The 22,726-nt window shown below is 45.0% G+C and overlaps 1 protein-coding gene across 2 annotated transcripts in view; it reads left to right on the forward strand.

The window, feature by feature from the left end:
- PIK3AP1 (phosphoinositide-3-kinase adaptor protein 1) overlaps window positions 1–21,978 on the forward strand; it is a 114,639-nt gene extending 92,661 nt beyond the window's left edge. For both annotated transcript variants that reach the window (XM_019939715.2, XM_019939714.3), the window contains exons 14-17: window positions 4,760–4,915; window positions 9,551–9,621; window positions 10,939–11,057; window positions 17,967–21,978. In XM_019939715.2, the coding sequence (XP_019795274.1) occupies window positions 4,760–4,915; window positions 9,551–9,621; window positions 10,939–11,057; window positions 17,967–18,024 (404 nt within the window). In that variant the 3' untranslated portion in view covers window positions 18,025–21,978. The remainder of the gene's footprint in view (window positions 1–4,759; window positions 4,916–9,550; window positions 9,622–10,938; window positions 11,058–17,966) is intronic.
- Window positions 21,979–22,726: the final 748 nt, after the last annotated feature.

Genomic DNA, 22,726 nt, shown 5'->3' on the forward strand with positions numbered 1-22,726 from the left:
CCCAGCATGTAGCACAGTACGTTGGTGGAACTCAAGAAATCTCTGTTGGAATGGTTGGTTTGAGTGAAACGTTTGGTGACACCATTCATTCATTGCACAGATACTTACTGAGCACCAGGCACCCAGCCAAATACAAACCTTACACCTGTAAGATGCAATCTTCACCATCTGGTAGCTCATGAGTTAGTCTTTTATTTGTGTAGGTCTGGTTTTCCCAGCTACAGCCTGTCCCACAATGCCTAGCACAGTGTTTTGCAAGCAATACAGCCTAGTGAATATTATTGAGTTTGACTTTTTGGAAGAAGAGGGGTAAAGAGGATACAACCGTGGCAGAAAGTCAGAGGGGTCATCCTCAGACTCCTGCCTGGGTGACTAAGTTTTAAATGTATGCTGTCACTACCCACCCTCATACTTGTCTGCCTCCTTTTGAGAGGAGGAAAAAGGAAAGAAGGGAGAAAATCTATTTCAAGAGCTGCATTCATCCTAGGGTCAGACAATAGGGTTCTAGGTGGTAGAGGGCTGAGGTGCTTTTTAAAACTAGAGCACATGAACCCAGAGGCCAATAGAAGCCTTGACTGAATGAAACATTTCAAGCTTTTAAATATAGGTAGTATCAAGAAAATTGCGATTTGGTGGGGCATGTGGTGTTTGAAGGCCGGTGAGTCATAGTGTTGGAGTCGTGTGTGCTCAGCAGCCTGGGCTCCAGAACCGAGCCACTGGTGTCATCACACATGTACCACCCACCCAGGCTCCACCTGGGCCCACTGGAGAGATGGAAGCAAGACAGACACGCATGCCGAGGAGTAGAGGGTTGCGGGCATGGGCCCTGGGGCCAGCAGGGTTGAGGTCAAGTTCCTGCTCACTGTTTACCCCTAACTAGCTGGGAACCATGGGCAAGATACTTCACCTGCCTGAGCCTCAGTCCTCATCTGCAAAATGGCACAAATAAAAGTGCCCATCCAGGAGAGTCGCTCTGAAGATTCAGTGAGTTAGGGCATAACTGGGGTCAGGCCCAGTGCCCAGCACATGGAGGCACTCTGAAAACCACCCACACGTCAGCTGACATCCTCTTAGCCAGGGCTTCCCAGGGAGAGTGCGCTGAGCTGGGACTCACCATCCAGGGGCCAGGCCTGGAATCGTGGCTTTTGACACATTTGACACATTCCACTCAAGGCTAATCAGGCTGCGAATAAGTGACACCCACCAGTGGCTCTAGTCTAGGTTAGAATGGTCCATGTCTGAAGTTTTCCAAAGGAACGTGATTTAGATGCCCTACCTTCCCTGCTACCCTACTCTTCAAGAAGCAGACCCCTGACCAGGATTTGGGGGTGGTGGTGGTGAAGGGTTAAGTATTTTTACTTTTTACATCAAGGGTTTTAATTAATGTCATAACTATTAAGATTAAACTATGTATAATTTGACACTGAGCAAGAACGGCTGGGGGCCGCACGTAGCCCACATGGGGAGAGTGTTCTGTCCATCAGCACTAAGAGTCTCCCTATATTTTTGTTTTTTATTTTGGTAAAATGTACATAAGATAAAATTTCCTATTTGCATGTAAATGTACAATCTGGTGGCATTGAGTACACTCAAAATAACGTACAGCCATGAACAGTATCCATTTCTAGAACTTTTTCTTCCCTGATAAGGATTTGAGCTGATATGGGAGGTGATCCTAGAGAACACAGGAGCGGGTGGGAAGTGAGAGAGGAAGGAAAGGCGGCCAGCAGTGTGCAGTTAGAACCATGGAGACTGCAGTTTCATCTCCCCAGAGACGCTGGGGGTCAATGGAGAGCACTCTGGAAGAGTTATCCCTCCCACGGGGCATTTAGACACCAACTCCGCTGTCTTTGGGTGAGGCCCGCTGGGAGACGGGTGCTTGTAATCCGGCTCCCAGAGAAAGCTCAGGCAGTTGGAAGTTGGACCCTGTACTGCCTGGTGAGGCCCAAGGTCATCAGAGCATCTGCCAAAGAGAAGGCATCATTTACGGTTGAGTGAATATGATATACTAGATCTTTGCATAAAACTCGATTGTGTATTTAGTACGTTCTAACTTGGAATTGCCTATTCTGGGGATTTTCACACTCAGGTGCTCCAGTGCTGCTCCATCCATGCTTGTAGGGGTAGCAGGTAGGATCTGGGGGACAGTTGGGGATGGGGTAGGGGAGTAGATTTGGATTGGAACAGGGTTTGGGGCCACTTACTCTGCTTCAACCATTGCAGCTCCTTTTTAAAAACTCCGTTTCCTATACTGAGCTTCTGTTTTCACTAGAGGAAAGAATCCTGCTTCACAAAAAACAAAAAAACTATTGAAAACTGTCGACACAGGATAACATTGACCTATAGGAAAATTAGGGCCGATGAATGGCATTTCTGCTTGAAGGATCTTTTCCAGGAATGGAGACCACTCCACTCAAGGACTGACTCTATTCGTTTGGAAACCTCATTTGCCTTAGAAAAGAAAAACAGTGGTGATTTTTCTTTAATTTGGGTTAAAAGACCAGGGACGATTAAAAAGTAACAGATTGTTCATAATAACTTGCCAGTATTTCTTCAGCCCTGGGGAGTTGTTTTCTTCTCGCTGAGACAGTGCAGAGCGCTGATGGTGTAGGAAATCAGAGGAGGGCTGGCTGACTCCCGACTTGCTGAACGGCCTGGCCCCGTGGAGGAGAATATCAATATTCGTGTTCTGGGCATGTCTGTGGCCACTGCACGGCGGGACCTGGAGAAGCAGACTGGGTCCCAGGAGGCCTGGGTTCTGATCCCTGCTTTGTCACTGAATCACTTCATGATCCAGGTCTTTTCCTTTAACCACTCTGTGCCTCAGTTTCCTCATCTGTGGTTACACCCAGCTTATCTGCTTCACGGAGTAGCAAAGTTCAAGGGAGGAATAGTAACACATGTGAATGCACTTTGGCAAAAGTACTACGCAGTATAGTGATGATAATTATTTTTCCTGGCAGTGTCCCTTTATTCAAAGAATATCCGGATTTTGTAGACACTTAGACTGGCTCTACTTGATTTTTTGAACTGTTGACTCCCAACTTTTTTCCTGTGTATTTTACTTTCCTTCCTCCTCGAACTGTTCAGAGTCGAAAATTGCTTCATTGAAGTGAATTAAGCAGACAGGAACCTCCCTTTAAGAGACTGTTGTTAAACAGCTCGGTCAAAGCTGGGGGGGAAAAAAGTGTCACCTGTTTGGGCTCTGAGCCGCCATGGGCTCACACCCATGTGTGGGTACACTGGCTAGTCTCCACCCAAGTGCTTCCAAGCTCGGGTGGGTGCTTCCACTCACTGCTCAATTGTAAGCAAGAGAGCCCAAGGACATGAAAAAGATCTATGTTCCACCGAGACCTGGAAAGCTGGGTTACTACTAGGACCAGACACTACGCTTGGAACCAGAGTCTCTAGGATGAGGAAAGCTCGAGCTCACGCAAACCAGCAGTCCACTGTTTTAATATTCTCCACGCAGAATGTTGAGCACACTTGGTCTACCCTGTCCTCGCACCTGCGCTTGTTTACCCGTTTACCCTTCTTGGCAGACCTCTGGCTTTGGCAAGCGGAGCCACCCCTGCCGCTGCGCTCCCTGAACTTCCTGCCACACCCATCCCTAGCAGAGGAGAGGCAAGGAGGAAGTGGTTCCTTGAGAATGAGACCACATGTCCCCAAAAGTCCCCCCCGCACTTACACCTCTTCGCAGAGACCCCGCCCCAGGGCTTGGGAAGGTCCAGGGCCTCAAGGGGAGCCCTGTGACAGGAGATCACCTGGCTCTCACACTTCCCTGGAGAGGAAGCTGGTTTGGGTCCGCGCAGATGTTTTGTTCCACTTGTCAGCTGGAGTTGTTCCCTGCTCATAGCACCCAGGGGTGGAAATAGGGAGGAAGAAAGACCAACCACTGGGCAGGGCTAAGCCAGTAAAGAGGTTAGGTTAACGCTTTGCAGGGCAAAGAGATAATCTACCCTTATGAATCTGTGGGGTCTCAAACCACTGATGAGCTGTGCAAGTCACCGAATCTTTCATGGGCCTGATGGATCTCCTTTCGTGAACTCTCTGGATCATTGCTGTCATTGTGGACCACCCACCCTTCATCCATCACTTACTAAGGGATTGAGAGGCAGTCTGAGTAGTGATTAAGGGCCTGGACTTTGGAGCCTGGGTTCAAATCCCAGCTGTCCCCCTTACCAACTGTGTGACAGGGACATGGGACACGCTACTTCACTTTTCTGTACCTTAGTTTCTATTGAGAATGTTGACAATAGTATTTATTTCATGGGTTTCGGGAGGATTCAAGGAACTAAAAATACGGAAGCTCTTAGAACTCTGCGTGATGCACAGGATAACCTATTATTACAATCAATGGCATTCGCAACCCCTCCTCAGAAAGGGAAGTAATTCAGAGGGGTCGACTGACTTAAGCTCCACAGCTGGTGAGTGGCAGAGCCGGGGGCCCGGCCTCTTTCCCTAATCACATGTTCTTTCTTCTACATGATGCAAAAGCATTTCTCTGCCCTTTCTAACATTCCTCCACCCCAACTTTCTGTCAACAGTTGCCACACAGTAGTCAGTGGAGTTTCAGTGCTGAATTGGACAGGACCCCCACCCTCTTCCCCCTCCCTTTCTCCTCCTCCTTCCCCCTCCCCTCCCCTCCAGGCACCCTCCAGATTCAGGTGGAGGAGGTGGGTGGAGAGAGAGCAGCCCAGCAGTTTTGTAAATGGCATCCTGGTTCCTTAAATCTTATCTCTTTTCCCTCTAATTCCAGACTTGGAGATCACAGTCCCAATTCGGCACTCACAGCACCTGCCTGGGAAAGTGGAGTTTGGAGTCTATGAGAGTGGCCCCAGGAAAAGCGTCTTTCCTCCAAGGACAGAGCTAAGACGAGGAGACTGGAAAACAGACAGTACCTCCAGCACAGCAAGTAAGCAGGTGGCCCGCAGGTGCCTTTGGGCCTTGGAAATGTGCTCTGTTATGAGCCAGAAGATCTTACTTGGAGCCTGATCTGGGCTTGGGAGGTGTAAGAAATGGGGGACATTTAGCCTGTGAGGTTTGCCTTTTTCAGGGCGCCAAAGATCCTTTATACAAATATCCCGTGAAGCCAGATTGCATGATAATTATTACTCTATTGCTTTTATAAATGAAAAATCCTAATCATAATACTTGTTAGTATTTATTGAGCACTTACTATATGCTAAGCCTCTTCCACAGATTCTCTGATTTAATTCTCATAATCACTCTACAGGATAGGTATTATCACCTCTATTTACCAAGGAGGAAACTGGAAACTTAGTGCCTTCCTCTAGGTTAAATAGCTAACAAGTGGTAGCGCTGGGATTTGAACTCAGGTGGACCGAATCCAGGCTAAGACTCTTGCCTACTGTTCTTTTTGCTTCATCTGTGGGACGGGGAAGGAAAGGGCACAAAGTCAGAAACATTAGAAAACAGTGAACTCGGATTTGAGAATTCCAACTTTAAATGCAAGTTGAGGATCTAATTGGGAAATGTCTTCTTTTTGGCTTGACAGCTTGAATAGGAGTCTGATTGCAACAAGGCAATACACACTGATGTGCAGGCAGGAGCTGGGGCTTTGTTTCCAGATCCAGGGCGGTATTAGCTGACTTCAGACACACCAGCTTCACAAGCCAAATAGATCGAGTTTCGCTGCTTTCAAACACTTCAGTGTTATCAAAACAGCTAGGAGAGAAGTGAAAGAGCAAGAGACAAGCTGAATTTCAGGACTCACGTCTCCTTAAACGTCAGGTGGAAGACCCCCACATGGATGTAGGAACTGGAAGGTCACCTAACCCAGGGGTTCTTAATCTTTTCTGTATCACATACCCCTTTGAGAGTCTGGTATATGATCTGGATGTGCTTCCTATAAAAATGCACATGCATGTGTTTACACACACACACACACACACACACACACACACACAGTTTTGCCCATCCATGGACTTAGGTCAAGAGCCTCTGAACTATTCCCCCTCCTTACTTTATTAATATCGTATTTGTAACCCAGAAAGGGAAAGGGTTTTGCCCAAGGTCCCACAGCCAGTCAATGGCAAAATGAGAGTAGAACCCAGCTCTTCTCTCTGCCACTGTTACCTGTTGAAACAGACCCAAAGCATATCATACAACCACATGAGAAGCCTAGACTTAACAGAGAAGAAAACCTCCCCTTACATTATGGGGGTGATCATGTGTATCACCCCCCCTTTAGGCAATTTAGAGAATTCTGATAAGTTCAGAAATGGGAGTGATCACAGGTGGCAGAGGAAGCAAGGGACAGGCAGGCAGCCGGCTCAGACGTGTCACAGAGGAGAGGAGACGTGGTGTAGACACTCTTGGGGTGAGGGCAGGGCTTTCTGGGGTGCGGGAAGGGGAAATTTAACAAGATGAATGCAGAGTACTCACTTCAGGTTCAGATTCATTTAAACCATTTTATGCGTATGTTTTACTTTGAGTTAGCTTGGAGTGAGGATAGACTGGAAAGCATAAACTGTGCTTCTTACCTTGTATGGTGGTGCACTGCCCAGAGATGGCTATCTTATTGGGGTAGAAAATGTTATTAAATGACAGACCAGAGGATTTTATTTTACTCTGTGGCTGTAGACTGCATCTAGGCCCTGTTGCACGGTTATCTATTGCTATGTAACAAACTATCCCAAAATGCAGTGGCTTGAAACATAATCATTTATTTATGTCTGATTCTCAACTTGGCCAGGAGTCAAATGGGAACTGTTTACCTCCACCCCCTGTGGTCAGTTGGGGTCACTCATGTGACTGTATTCAGCTGTAAGCTTGGCATGGGCTGGAGCATCCACGATGGCCTCTCACTCTCCAGGGACTCTCCACATATGGCCTCTAATTCAATAGCCTGAACTTCTTGTATGATAACAAGATCCATAAAGGGAGCATTCCAGAAGGACAAGCCCCGGTGTGCAAGTACTTATCAAGCTTTGGCTTGCATCACACTTGCTAACGTCACATTGGCCAAAGTCAGTCACATGGCTAAGCCGAGAGGGAGGTGAGGAAGAGGCTGTACAGAGGTGTGGACACTGGAGGTGAGGGCCCTTGGGTCACTAGTGGATGATCTGCCATTTTGAGACTAGTGATGATGATGATGATGATAGCTGCTGTAATTAATCAAATGCTTGCGCTTACAGGCTCTGTGCCAAGCCTGTTACTGTGCGGTCTCACTCTATACAGCAGTGCTGTGAGACCAGGGAACAGAGGCTTAGGTTAGGCATCTTACCCTGGGTCACTTGGAAATTAAGCAGGGCATCTGGGATTCACATCCAGATCTCTCTGTGTGCTCAACCATGGGGACATACTGCCTTCCAAAGAGAAACAGTTTCCAGGGCAAGGAGGGAGAGTGAGGATGGCCCAGCTCTGATCCACCAACTGCCCCTCAACCCCCGGAGTCATACCCTAAAAACAGCACTATTTTATTATGGTGCAGCTGTCATCTCTTGGGAACTACAGGAAAACAGTTGCAGGTTAAATCTGGTTGTGACTATAATTTTAAGCACAAAATATTAGTGTTATGTTTAAGAGAACAAAAGTTTCATTACAGAAAGACCATTGACCTTCTTCTAAGTTGTCTGGTTCAAGTTTCTTAAGGGTCATATATATAGGGTCATTTTTTTTCTCTCATTCATTCCTCCACCAAATATTGAGGACAGCCCTATGCCTATGGAGCTAGACTGTATACTGGAGACATAAAGCTGAAAAAGAAATAGGGTCTGTCCTCAGGGGACTTATAATGGAGGAGAGAAGGTATAAATATAGTACCAGTTAGATGCTTGTCTGATCCTTCTTCCCTGGTGACAGAAGCCTGGCAAGGGGTTGGGCACTGCCCCCTTCCCCCAGCAAGAGTGAAGATGATGGGGGCTGGGGCCAGAGCCTCCTACCAGTGGTGCCGTCCAGACAGGTTGTGGCCAAGCAGATCAGCAGCCTTGGAGAGAGGAGAGGGCCAGCCAGGGCTGATAAACCAGGAGTGAAGCCTCAAAGCCAAAGGGTGGGCGTTAAAAATTCAAGAACACCAAGGGGAGGGACAAGGGGAGCTGGCTGGTGCAAATTTCCAGCATCCTGGAGCCAGTGCCTGGACAGCTTTTTGCTCCCTCCTAGTGGATAAACTTTGGAAGGAGTCTGGTTCGTTGTAAGGGAAGGGGATGAACAATGATGAATGACGTGGGAGGCTTGGCTCCACAGGGGTGGGAGCCCGTGGATAGGAGGGTTTACTTCCATTTGGGGGGATCTGGAAACATTTCGACAGCATTTGTCCTGAGCGTTGGGGACAGGAGCTTTTCGATTTGTGGATAGGGGTGGGCTGGGGGGAGCAGGGAGAAAAGGACATTCTGGCTGAGCAAGCAGTGTTATGTGTGGGTAGCTGGAGAGAAAGAGACAGGGTCACGTGCTCCTTAATAGACTAACTCTGAATCCCCTGGTTTCTAGAAATATTTTCAACACATTATTTTAAATTTAAAAATCTGCCTCCGAGAAACAATCCAAAATTGTAATCTTAACCGACTCTCGTCAAGCTAACATCTAAATTAATTAGGTCAAAGTTGGTACCATAATGATGTCAAAACTAAGGCAATTTACCTGTAAACTAATACGATGAGAAGCTATTTTGAGTGGAAATTCAGCAGACCTAAGATCTGGCAATACGGTTAAAGGCAATATTGGTAAATTAAAGTCAAAGTTTTAGTTGATTAACTGTTATTCTTCCTTCTTCACTGCTAGACCAATCACGTTCTTGAGCTAGTTCTAATGCTGTGCTGTCCGATACCGTAACCCCTAGCTACATGTGCCTATTTAAATTTAAGTTCATTAAAACTAAATAAAATTTAGTTCCTCAGTTGCACTAGCCATGTGTCTTACTAGCTACCAAATTGGATAGCACACAACAGAACATTTCCAGAAAGTTCTATTGGATAATGCTCTTTCAATGAGGTAGGTGATAAATCCCCAACTTACATCCTTGAGCACCTAAACTCACATAAGTCACAGTTCCTACCCTGCGTGTGAGTTATACTTTTGAATCTGTGCTTTGTGTTTTGTGTCACACTGGCACCTTTTTAGAAGGTTAGGTATACATGTGTGATACTCGCACATGCCGTAATTTCTAAATAGGTAAAAAAAAACTTTAGCGACAAACGTTGTTTACAGATTTTAGAAATACCACTGAACACGTGAGAACTGGAGCGTCTCTGCTTTCTTGCCTGTCAGATCGGAGTTCTAATATCGGGTAGGGTTTTCCTAGGGATTAAATGCAGTCGTGCTTTTAAAGCATGTAACGTGAGGTAAGCCCTCAGTAAATGGTAGCTGTAAGGCAAAAAGTGGTAATACAAAGATGAACCATTTCATTTTATGCTGAAAGAAAAACTGAACTCTAATAACATGGTCATGTTATTAGATGGCAGCATTTTGAAGAAGCCCGTATGCACAGCTTGTGTATTGTTTCTATCAGTAAGTGAGAGCCAGAGTTCTGCAAAATCTCCTTTACCTTGAGACAGTCCACTGTCCAGCTGATTTTGTTTGCGCCCTTTAGGCAGCGCGAGTAACCGATCCAGCACCCGGAGCCTCCTCAGTGTGAGCAGCGGGATGGAGGGGGACAACGAGGTGAGAGCCGGGGCCCGCACCCCCATATGTCTTGTCCTGGGGGTCGTTTCACTGCAGGAAATGGAAACCCAGGTGAAAGAAGCCCAACACAAAAGGTCACCTACTGTAGGATTCCGTGTGTATGAAATGTCCAGAAAAGGTAGATCCGTAGAGACAGAGGGCAGATTGGTGGTTACCAGGCCTGGGGGTAGGGGAAGTGCGGGTAAACTGCTTAAGGGGCACAGTGTTTCCTTGGGGGGTCATGAAAATGTTTGGGGAGTAGATAGAGATGGTGGTTGCACAATATTGTGAATGTACTAAGTGCTACTTACTGTTTACTTTAAAATGGTTCATTTTATGTTATGTGGATTTCACCTCAATAGAAAGAGGGGAAGAAAGGAAGAGAGGGAAGGAGGAAGGGTTGAGCCAAAAGGGGTGAGAGGGAACTGGATGAGTATCAGGGATTCCAGGGGCAGTGGTCACCTTTCGGGGCTTGGGTCAGGAGCGGGGCATGCCACAGCGGGAGCCGCTGTTCACTGTACCCGCCGAGGCCACACGCTCTTTTGTCTCCTCTTCCCTGTGGGTATCTCCTTTTTCTCTCACTGCGCACTGGCCTTTTCTGCTTCTCCACATGGATAGCGGCAGACAGTTCCCGAGAGCCGCAAGGTCTCTGAGCAGAGTGTAAGTTGCTGCCTTAGGCGGAGGCCCAGTTTGGGTCAGGGTGTGTATCCTGATCCAGTGACCAGCAGCTGGGATGTGCGGGTGAGGTCACATGGGTCACTGCCAACCTAGGAGACTCCCTGAGGTAGGGTCCTAGGGGTGGGCCGCCCACCAGTGCACAGCTCGTATGACCCTGTGACTGAGGACCAGTCACCGTTCTGTTGTCCCAAAAAGAGACCTTTGTTTAAAAATAAAACTTCTCCAGCCCTATCTGGTTACATAGAGCAATGCTCCTCAAACTTTAACATGCGTAAGAAATACATAGGCTCTTGTGAAAATGTGGGTTCTGATGGAGCAGGTGTGGGGAGGAGCCTGGGACCCTGTGGCTCTCCCAAGCCCCCAGGCGATGGTGATGTTGGTGGCCCACATGTCACACTGAGTAGTGAGGAACAAGAGCTCGAATCGCTAATGATAATTTGGGTCTGATGGTCTCCTCAGTGACTCTGGGAGTCAGTGTCAGTGGAAAACTGCCCTGGTATTGCTGGGTTGATTATCAGTCAGTAAGTAACCTTCAGCCAAAGCCTGGGGAGGGCTGAGGAGCTTGTGGGATGGAGTGTGTCCAACTATGCTGTTGCTTAATGTGATTTTCACCCTTCTTTCTCATCTTTTTTGCTGTAGGATAATGAAGCCCCCGAGGTTGCCAGAAGTCGTAGCCCAGGCCCCCCACCAGTGGACAGCGCACCCATCATGCCCCTAGAGAGGCCCCCCAGGGTGCCGCCCCGAGCCGCCTCACAGAGGTAACATCGAAGCTGACGGGACATTTTTTCCTCACTCTCTGAGTTTCAGGGGAGTGTAGGATCTGGGGACATCTAAAATGACCTAAGAATAAGCACAGAGCTAGACTCGCTGAAATGCATACTTTGGACACATTTCAATGTGGACTCTTCATTAACTTGAGGGATGCTTTATTCAGTTGCACATACTCTAAATAACAAATGCAATATTTTGTCAGTGAAATACATCGGTAAAGGTCAATGTTTTGCATAATTTTTATCTGGTTAGAAGTCAGCTCCCGAATAACTAATTCCCTTGGCCGCATAGTAGAGACAGTGCCTTTTGGGGACAAGGAGATAAGAAGGAATTGGGAGTGGAAATAAAGGTGAGAGGCAGCAAGGTGTGGTGGTGGGGAAACACTGCCTGGGGAAGTCTCCGGCAGCCACTTGTGAACTTGGATGAATTATTTAACTGTCATGTGCCTTACTTTCCTTGTCCATAAAATGGAGATAGTAGGAACTTCCCTGGCGGTCCAGTGGTTAAGACTCTGAGCTTCCACTGCAGGGGGCTCGGGTTTGATCCCTGGTCCGGGAACTAAAATCCCTCATGCTGCGCGTGGTGTGGCCAAAAAAAAAAAAAAACGGAGATAGTCAATGAACTTCCTCACAGAGTCGTTAAGTATTGTGTTTCTGGCCCTTAGTAAGAGCCCAACAGTCTGAGTGTTTTTTATGAGAAGGATGAGCCTATGGAGGTTTGGAACTGGGCATTAGACAAAAGAGTGTGACTGACTTATGGGGCTCTGATGTATGTCTTTGTTTGTGTTCAGGCTTCTGGCAGGAACCTTTTTAAGGTCTTCCGGAGTCACAGAAGAGGTGGTCAAAGCTAGCTTGTCTGCCAAGGCAGAAAGGAGCCTTTGGGAATAAAAGCCTAGGCTTGCCTTGGGAGTTTAATTCTTTGATGTCTGAAATACAATGTGGCGTCGGGGGGTGGGGGGTGGGGGAGGGTGGGGGGAGATTAAAAGGATGAAGTTTTTTTTAAACTAGGATTTTTTTTTTTTTTTTCCAATTTGAAACTTGTAACTCAAATGAACCTCATCAGTGAAATTTGTTGAGAAAGTACCACAAGGAGGCTTTTCTTCCGCTTTTCTGGAAAGAGCAGCTGACCCTGCGCTGAGGATCCTTCCATTTCTCCCCTTGCTATTACCGCTTTTCCGTGTGCTCCCAGCAACATTCACGTACTGACACTTGCTACACAAGCCTCCCTCGGTCCCAAGCTGCTTCACACTCACGGAGCATGTTTCCCTGGTGTAGAATAGAGTTCACATATTAGAACATTAGCCCTAGAAGGAACCTTAGCGATGACCTAGTCCAATCACCTGAATTTGCATAATGTTCTGTTGCTTGAAAATTATATATAGTTGGGGATTGGGGAGGGGTGTTTTTGGAGAGCAATTGTGGTAATAAATGCTAATATTTATTGAGCGTTTACTATGTGTCAGGTGTTCTGTTAAACACACTAAATGCATTAGCTCATTTAATTCTCTTCACAACTCTAGGTGGTAGATGTTTAGTGTTATCCCATTTTGCAGATGTAGAAACCGGGGCTTAAGACTGGATGGAGACTTTATGTCTGTGGCAAACCTAGGTGTGCCTGACTCCAGGGTCCAGTCTTTTAGTCATTTTGTTACACCTGTCCAAGGAGGTCCAGGTGTCATGGGAGAAGATACAAGATCTCAGACCTTTTATTCCTGAAGGTAAAGACTTTGGAGGCAGTTATCTAATTGTACCAAGATTAAAAAGAATGTCTCGAATATATAGCTACAAAGACTCTGTGGGATTTTGTCTACAGGAGAGGGAACAACCAGAGAAATGGGTTCCAGAAATTAAAGGCTGGAAACTGGGATGCATTTACTGTGTAAAGAGAGATGGCAGATGAATTGTTTTGGGGGAGTCTGGAAGCATGTTGTGATAAAGATGGGGAGAGAAAAGGAGGAAAACATATGTTACTAAAGAAATGGTGTTTGCAAAGAAATCTCTGATAGAAACGGGGTTTGGGTGCATTTTTGGTGTGAAGATTGGAAAAGATGCAATTGTTCTGAAAGTGTGTATGTAATTTTCATAATAAAATGAGGAGATGTTTGAGCAAAGAATAAAATGGGCCTCTCTCCTGAATGCTTGACCCACTGGCGGACAGGAGGGGAGGCTGACCTTGGTGGTCTCCACTCCACTTCCAGATCTGGGAATTGGCCGCTCTTCCCCACTCATGTTCTCCTGAACCCCCCCCCCCCTTTCTCTCAAACAGCGCATCCTGCTCATCACTCTCTCCAGTCCTGGTCCCTTCCTCGTCTCACTCTGCATGCTGTCCCCAGAGCTTGAATTGTCAGCAATGACTCCAAGTCTCCATCGCCATCTGTACCTTGGCCTTCTGTTTCCTACTGTTCGTTGGGAACTTCACCAGGTGTCCAACCAAGATCTCAGACGCAGCCCATGCAAAACTGAACTCATCATCCAACCTGCCATCCTCTGCCCCAAACTGCCTTCTTCTCACCATTTCCCAGCCTGAGACGTGGCACTATTCTCTCTTCCCCAAGCGCCTGCCCCCGGGGTCAGCCTCCATCCTTGCCTCCCTCGAAGCGCCCCAGGCTCTGTTCATTTTGCTGCCCTTGCAGCTTTCAGATCTACCCCTCCTCTCCATCTGCCAGTGCCTGAGTTCATCCCTGTAGGCCCACACTCACCTCCCTGCCTCCAGTCAGTCCCTCCTCCACTGCACCAGAGAGTGCCCATTCTAGAGCAGAAATAGCTGGCGATGGCACCTCCTGGCATGAAAGCCTTAAATTTAATTCTCTATTTTTTAGCATGCCATTGCCCTGAGTCCCACCCCTCTCTTGTAGTCACTGATGTTTCCCCCTTAAGAATTCCTAGTGAGCTGTGTCATTTCGTGCTGTCTTTGCTCAATCTGTTCCTTTTGCCTGGAATATTGTCTTCCTACTCCCTTCCGATCTCTGCTTAGAAAATTCCTACACATCCTTTAGGACTCTGTCCAAACGTTACCTCTTCTGTGAAGCCTCCCTGATGTTCCTATTCAGAGTGAACCTTCTTGTGGTTCCCCAAATACCTCCATTATAATTCATGCCATGTTGTGGCCCTTGTTTACATATCTGTCTCCTCAAGTAGATGGTAAACCTCAAAAGAATAGAGATTGTTTTTGTTTGTTTAATTTTATGGATTTATTTATTTTTGGCTGCTTTGGGTCTTTGCTGCTGCGCGCTGGGCTTTCTCCTGTTGCGGCGAGCGGGGTCTACTCTTTCGCTGCGGTGCGCGGGCTTCTCATTGCGGTGGCTTCTCTTGTTGGGGAGCACAGACTCTAGGCGCGGGGACTTCAGTAGTTGTGGCACATGGGCTTTGTTGCTCCGCAGCATGTGGCATCTTCCCGGACCAGGGATCGAATCGTTGTCACCTGTATTGGCGGGTGGATTCTTAACCACTGCAGCGAAGTCCCTAGAGATTTTTGATAAGAAAAAATTTTTTTTCTACTCTCCCCAGCACAGAATGGAGTTAAATCGGTAATTGGCGCCTGCTAGGAATTTAGCAAATATTTATCATGCAAGTGAGTGAATGGGTGGATGGATAGACTGCTACTGCTTGGGTTGACAGCTAGCCATCAAGTCGTGTACCACAGTGCAGGTGGGTTACAGATTAGTGGAAAGAAGCTTCACATTCCCACCCGCTGTAAGTTCCTAATATATTTATACTTCAAAGTTAGGAAAGGCAGATGGTGACAAGAACAGGAGCAGATGCATTATATCTTTGCATGGCATTTCCCTTGCAGGGCATTAGTCCCTATAGAGTGGGCAGCTGACAATATCACACTCTTCATAGGTAAAGTCGTGCCAGTAGAGAAAAAGAAAAGAAGCCAACATCTTGCTGAGCCATTGCCCCCTTGTTTTTTAATATGTTTTGACATTTACTAGTGATTTGCCAATCACTAACAATCTATGCATTCCCCTTTAAGGCGTAGCCTAGGTACTGCCAAATCAGAACATACTTCTGAAGGCCTCCTGGAGTACCAAGAGTTAATCCTTTAGCTGCTGACTTGTAAGGAGATCTGTGAAGTCCCTGGGGGATGGGGGGTAGTGGTCAGAGAGTAAGGGGACTCGGGCCGGAGGCTATTTACTAATAGGGAAGCTTAAAGATATTTTTAACAATGTTGTGATCATACAAAAGCATACCATCTAAATAATAGGCCTGCTTTAAAAGAATGTAACCAACATTAGGATTGCTGGGTTCTTGAACCAAACTTATCATCAGCACAGACCTCACCCTCAACACGGAGGAGAAAGCAGCCAGTGCCCGGGTCTCTGGACTGGACAATCCTGTCTCCAGCTCCAACTTCCCAGCGTCCTGGAGAGGCCGTCTCCCCCACAGACCACCACTTGATTCTGATTTAATAACCTTTATTTTCATGGTTCTGATATGTCTGTAATCACAAACCCATTTCCCTGAGATGGGGCTTCCAATCCTTAGCTGGGTTGTTCATCAGAATGAAATGTGGAGATGGTTTGCTTGTAGACTCGCCCCAACTGCAGAGTCGGGCAGCAGAGGAAGAGGGACCAGTAGGGAATCGTGACTCTCTTTGTGATGGAAGGTAAAATGTAAGGCTTATGGGGCATACGTGGGGAAAAGTTCTAAGAATACATCTTTCATCATAATAATAAAATTATTAGCTTTACCTCTTGAGTGCCTACTCTAAGCCAAAAGTGCTATCCACTTTCCAACTGTCATCTCACACAGTATAGGTATCTGCAATTCCAATATAGATACCTACCTCTCCAACATAGGTATCTTTACCTCTGTCTGGCAGATGAGAAAGAGGTTCAGAGAAGTTGAACTTATTCTCCAGATGTGTGCATAAATGCCTCTGCCATACGTTCTCATAGGTTCTGAATGTGCCCTATCAAAACTTTCAGTGCAGCGTACTGATTTTCCCTGTTGTCTGTCTCATCCATTATATTCTCAGCACCTTAAGGGAAAGTTCCGTGCCCATTTTACTTGCTGATATATCCCACACCCAGGAGTAGATGCACAGTAGATAAATGTCTGTTGAGAGGAAGGAAGGAAGCAAGGAAGCCAGCCTAAGCTTACTCAAGTGATAAGTGGTATCACCTGACTGTCCTTCAGCTTTCTCCTTTAAGCCCATGGTTCGCAGGGCAGGTCGGGCGATGGAAGGAGACCGTCCATTTGTTTTCTCTGGATAAAGAGACAACCACACAAAACCATCTACTCCCAGGTGCCACTGCAGACCCTCCTGAGGATGTCTGTTGTTATTCTTTTCTACTTCTGCCTCCCTCTCTGGCTCCTGAAATGGCCTGTCTTTTCCCAACTCTTTTGTCGTTTCCTCGACCTACACAAACTTGCATTCAAGAGACATTTAGTAAATATTTACTCATTGATTCATTCAGTCCTCAAGTACGCAGTTCCAGGGTAGCACAGTTCAATTACAGCACCTGACAAAGCTCTCTTTCTTGACTTACTGACTTGCTTCCAAGAGAATTAAATATTGGTTTTACAGCACACATGAGGAAATACCATCTGTAGTTGTTGAACCCTCTGTAAATACCTTCACCCAGGTCTGTCTGGAGTATCATTTAGTACCGTTCAAAAACCATCTAGACTAACGTGGAGGGAGGCTTCTAGGAAAGCAGACATGGAGTTGGGACAACACACTTAGTGATCCCAGGTGGAAGTAGTTGTGAGAAGCCGACTTCAGAAATTCTCAAGTCCTCTCAAGGGATCTCCCCACTGCAGTGTGTCTCCTGCCTGGCTGCACATTTGAATCACTGGAGTTTTAAAATATAGGTTTTATTATTATTTAGGTATGGCAAGGTCAGCAGATCAGGAGACAACTGCCTTTTTTTTTTTTTTTTTTTTTTTTTGTGGTACACGGGCCTCTCACCGCCGTGGCCTCTCCCGTTGCGGAGCACAGGCTCCGGACACGCAGACCCAGTGGCCATGGCTCACGGGCCCAGCCGCTCCACGGCATGTGGGATCTTCCCGGACCGGGGCACGAACCCATGTCCCCTGCATCGGCAGGCGGACTCTCAACCACTGCGCCACCAGGGAAGCCCCACGACTGCCTTTGAATAGGGAGTTTGTTATACTCCTAGATCCCAAGAGGAGGGGGCATATTATGCCGGGGTGGGGCACACAGGAAAGCTCCAGGTTTAGGCAGGAGAAATGTCAGGGAGGGGAGAAACATGGGCAAGAGCCTTTATTTTGGGTTCTGCAGGAAGGAACAAGTGAGGCAGGCTAGGCAGATTAAGGATTGGCTAGTTAGAATAATTTCAGCGGGCTCCGGGGCAAAGGGGCTGTCTCCAGTTGTCTAGCACCTGGCCCTGGGGTGATTAGGGCAGTGGATAGTGGTACCGAATGTGAGAGTCCCATTAAAGGACATGGTTGGAGTATGGGCTCTGGACTGGTTAGTTTGCATGTGAAAGGTGTGCTCACTGCAGGTTGTTTGCTATCTCTAGGAATTAGCTTTCCCTAGGAGGGGCAGGCCCTCCAGGATCAGCCAGGGCCCAGATGTCAAAGCCTCAGAAAATAAACGACATGGTTAATATAACTGGTTGAAGGAGGGACACTATTTAAAAGTTGTGATGCTTGAACCCTATCCTCCAGAGATTACGATGGAATAGGTCTGGGATCGAGCCTGGCAACTGTTATTTTTCAAAGCTCTGCTGGTGATTCTAATGTGCAGCTAGGATTGCAAGCCACAGCTTAGCATGTATGCCACTGAAAGGTCCGTATGTTTCTCCACTTTTATTAATTGAAGAACATGTCCTTTGCATAGTATACCAAGTTTGCAACAAATCATGGATGCCTGAGAACTAGTTAATTAAATTCGTTTGATAATAATTGTGTTATCTTTCATTTCAGGCCTCCGACCAGGGAGACCTTCCATCCTCCTCCACCTGTTCCACCCAGAGGTCGCTGATTCCACCTCCTAAAGCCTGCCTACTTCGGGACCTTGAGACTTGTGGTTTTCAGCCTGTTAATGATGTCTTCATGTTGAGTTTTATGGCCTGAATGCTGACCTTAAGACCCAGTCTCATTGCTGATATTGTCGCAGCCCTGCTGGTCTGGGCTTTCCTTGAAGAAGATATTATTAAGGCACAAAGAGGTGAAACTAAGGACTTCATTCACCATCATCAAGTATATTGATCCCTATTCTTGTTTGCCAAAAGGACGACGACTTAATTGGAATACTAACCTCTAATTTGGCATGTCAGGAGCCTGAAAAGATTGTTCAGAAATGTACATTACAAGTGATTTTACTGCAATGTACTTATATTAGGTCTTACTTATTTGCTAGTCCAATCTAATTTCTAGAAGTGATTATGATTTGACTTACAGTATTCAAGTAAGAAGATATGTCCTAATTTTTAAATGATTCTTCAGCTTTTCTGTAGCTTCAGGAGGGTGTTTAAATGCCAGGGCTAGTCACATACAACAAACTCAAAAGGACTTTAGAGAGGGATGAGTCCTAATTCCTTTTATATAGAAGGCAAATCTGAGGTTTCACAGAAGGCTGGAACCAAGAACACTCAGTTGGTTAGACGAAGAGGTGGGTCTAGAATCAGGACCTGCTGATATCAGGTCACCATACTTTCCATCTCCAAATAGCCAAGCTCTCTCCCTCAAGAAATGCGCAGATGTAGAAATTTGGTCAGTGACTGACTATTGGCCTTCCAGACGTTTCCTTCTTCCATATCTCCCAGGTTTGGGACTATCAAGTGTTTGGAGCATTTATAAGTCAGTATGCTTGCAAAACAGTGATGCTACCAAAGAACATCTAAAAAATGGTTGGGAACCAGAAGCTTGGGATGCCAGGGACCCCACTTATTGCTCTGCACCCTTAGATGCAGAGCAATAGATCTTAGTTCTGGCCATAGGAGAGAGGAGGACCCTTGACTTTTACTCTGCTGATGGGTCAGAAGAAGAAGGAGGAACTTAAAGTAGAAATAGTTATCTATTTCATTATATACACGTTATTACCACCAGGCTTGGGAAATTTGTGCAGAGAATGTAGAGCCTTAAACATATCATTAATTTTGAGTCCCTAGCACATCAATCTACCTTCAAAGCACAGGCCCTTAACTGATGCTTAAACATACAGTAAAATTAGTATCAGACCTATTTCTTTAAAAATTATCAGAAATCTGGTGCTTCTCCATGAAATTATTCTCCATCCCACACAAAGATATAAAAGCCATACTATTAAAGATCCAGTTAAGTACAGTTTTATTGGGTCCTTTTGTAATGATCAATGGTTCTTTTTCAATCGAATTCCTCAGTCCAGCAAACAAGGACTTATTGAAGTTAATAGCTTCTGAGATCTTGGGGTTTTGTTTTTCTGTTTTTTTGTTTTGTTTTGTTTTTTTCTGACATAAAATACACTATTGGCGCCGGCCATTAAGAGAGTATTTGTGGAAATTTTACCTACCACAATGCCTGGCACATAGTAGCCATTTTGCAATGGTCCCTTTACTCTCCTGGTCACTTATCTGGGAGAAATAGGGTGATATGAGATAAAAGGAGAAGAGAAATACAAGGTTGGTATGGTTATCCTTCCTCTTCTTGATAGGCTCTGTTTTAAGCACATTTGATCTTGATAAAAGATATACTTTTAAAGATATTTAGTACCTCTAAGCTCCCTTTTGGATGGGAAATTTAGATTTTTTTTTTTTTTTTTTACATTCTTTGGTTAACAAGCATTTAGATCAGTAACATGGCAAAATCTGCTCCCAGCCAATGGTGTTACCATCTTTGTATGCACATCACTGTGCAATATTGGAATATTTTATTGCATTTTTATTCTTATATGAAAATAAGTGGAAAACATGAAATTAAAAGTGCTTATGAGATACCTGGGTTTCATAAATGTGACACACACTTGAGACACAGAAGGAAATGATCAGGAGTGCCACGTCAAAAATGACAAGTCTTAAATCCTCATTGAATGTTCACTGAACATCCAAAACGATTGGTTGTGTGTAAAAGTAAAAGAGGAAAATGAAAAATTTGGATGAAACTCTGGGACCATGTTATCAAAGAATGTCTCTAATGCTGGGGTGAAATTTTTCATTCTCTAGAAACAGAACCACCCGTTATAATGTAAATTTATTCAACTTCCACACACTCAACTTTTGTATACATTTTTAGGAATACATTATGTAACAAAACCATGAATTTAAATACAATGAGAATCAGAAACTAAATTGTAGCTAGGTGTCCAAAGAGACAGTTAAAAAGTTCTCTATATGATGCCTTGGGAGACAGCTGTGTGGCCACCATCCTTCCCCAAGATTTTACAAACTGGCTCATAGACAGTGAAGCTATTGGTCATATTCACTGCCATTGCCTTTGCCTCTAACTGTGCAAGGTACCTTGTCCTCCAGTTCCCAGGCCAGCACTGTTCCTTCATCTTATGTTAAAACCTGTGAGCAGACAACCCAACTATATGAGCATCACAGTATGAATACTGAGAGACTCTGAACAGGAGGTTTGTGTTGCAATCAAATAATTTAACTTGATGTATTTAATGATGTGAATAATCCCTAATGCTTTGCCATAATTAGGCAAAGTAATAGTATGTAAATGACTTCAATGAATATTTTTACAAGTCAAGCTAAGTTACCTACCCTCTCCCCCTCTTTTGTCTTACTTTGTTATTAAAAAAGAGAGATCCTACTCTGTCCTACATCACCTCAATAGCTGGGATTTTTAGATCCCTCTCGCATTTGCCCCTGGAAGTAAGTTGGTTTTCTGTGCTATCTTTCAAAGCATAGTGTGTGGTTTTGCAGCTGGTTGGCTGAGGAAGTATTAGTAACAGATTTATTTCTAAGAAAGACAAGTAGCTAATTTGGATAACTCTAGAAGATTCATCCTAAAAATCAGTCCTCAATTTTGAAGAATCTTCCTGTATAAATATTTGCTTTGGTTTGATAAATAGTGTTCTATTCATTTCCAGGTGAGTTATTAAGGATATAAGATGGCCTTCCTCATTCATTCCTGATGGCCAGATACTATGTTCATCAGAGTGGTAAGAGGATGAGTGGGAGGTAGAAAGAAGTGTTCTGACTTCTGAGGCAAAACTCAGAATTCGTTTTCTCATAGAAACTGTAATAAATAGGTTCCTTGGCTAGCTCGCCAGAGCCCATTTAACGCACAATATAGGAGAAAATGTGTTAGCTAGCCATGCAGTAAGAGCATGATGTAGACAAAGAACATGGCTTGGAAGTCAGGAAACCTGGATTTTATTTTGGACTGCTGCTGACTTGCTGAATTCACTTAACTTGACTCCCCATCATCTGTGAAGTAAAATGTTTTGTGTTTAGTAATAACTCAGGTCCCTTCACCTCTTTAAGTTTAGGACTAAGGCAATTCCCCTTGGTGGGGAATACCTCATTCTGATGAAGGAGGGAGACAACCTTACTAGACTCACCACCTAATTACCAAGGGATCTTATTATGTGGCAACTCCCATTCCATGCTCTGTATCAGTGTTATGACAGATCAGTTAAAAGAAATGTGTCAGAAACAGTGAAATGGGAACTGTACAAAGAAATTAATAGCTTTAGTTGCTCTTTGGTCTAAGAACCAATGTTTTAAGTGATTGTTTCCTAAAGAAAGAATTCAGACCAATTATAAAATTCTTCAGTATCTAGAACACTTCATCAAGAACAGAAAAGGTAGAGGTAGAAGGTGGTAAATAGCAATAGAAAAGTTACTAGCAAGACAAACATAAAGTAGAAAGAAGAAATAAAATTTCAAAGAAAAGGTAGCTGAAGATGGAAATCAGAAGATATGTTGTCATCTATAGACCAAGACTTTTGATGATCATGTTTATTAAGAATAAGAATAAAAGGTTGAAATTCTGGTTTTCTGGATCATTTGCTGGTCATAAACTCTTTAACCAATTGAGTCTTATTAGAACTATCATGAAAAAGAAGTTGTACAGCCATTTGGGAGGGGTTTCCTTTCACTGGCATTTTCCCCTTCAACCTTTTTGGTGTCAGGGAATGAGATCATTAATCTAGATGAAGAAACTGATGAAATAAGATTTATCAATGTTTTACACTGTCCAGTTTGGCAGAACAACCCTGATTTTGATGGTGCCCCTGAGTCCTAACAATTTTTGAGCCCTGTGGGTCATCAGCCTCCAAGAATCTTTGAAGCCATATTCCTTTTTCTCTAATCAGTTATTTTATCTCCTATTCCTTCTTCCCAAGCCTACTGTTATCAGACTTTTATCCCCTAAAGCCATTTATCATCATCATTTCCTAGTACCTACCAGAGTTCCTGGCACATAATAGATGCTCAATAAATATTCCTTGAATTAATGGCCCTACATGCTCTTCCCTTCATTAAACTTTCCCAAATACTCCACCAAAATAGGGTTTGCTTTTCTCTCCTCGCCCATTGCTCTTTTTTTTTTTTTTGAGAACCGTGGGAAATTTGTTTCATGTTTTAGTAAGTTCATATTAGTCTTGAAGAGAAATGCCACTCAGTGTAAATAATCAATGCAAACTTCAGAACTTTCCAGACATAACTTTTTTCTGCTTTATAACAAAGTGAGTCAGCTATACATATACATATATCCCCATATCTCCTCCCTCTTGCGTCTCCCTCCCACTC

Source organism: Tursiops truncatus, chromosome 16 (genome assembly GCF_011762595.2).
Source record: "Tursiops truncatus isolate mTurTru1 chromosome 16, mTurTru1.mat.Y, whole genome shotgun sequence".
NCBI lineage: Eukaryota > Metazoa > Chordata > Mammalia > Artiodactyla > Delphinidae > Tursiops > Tursiops truncatus.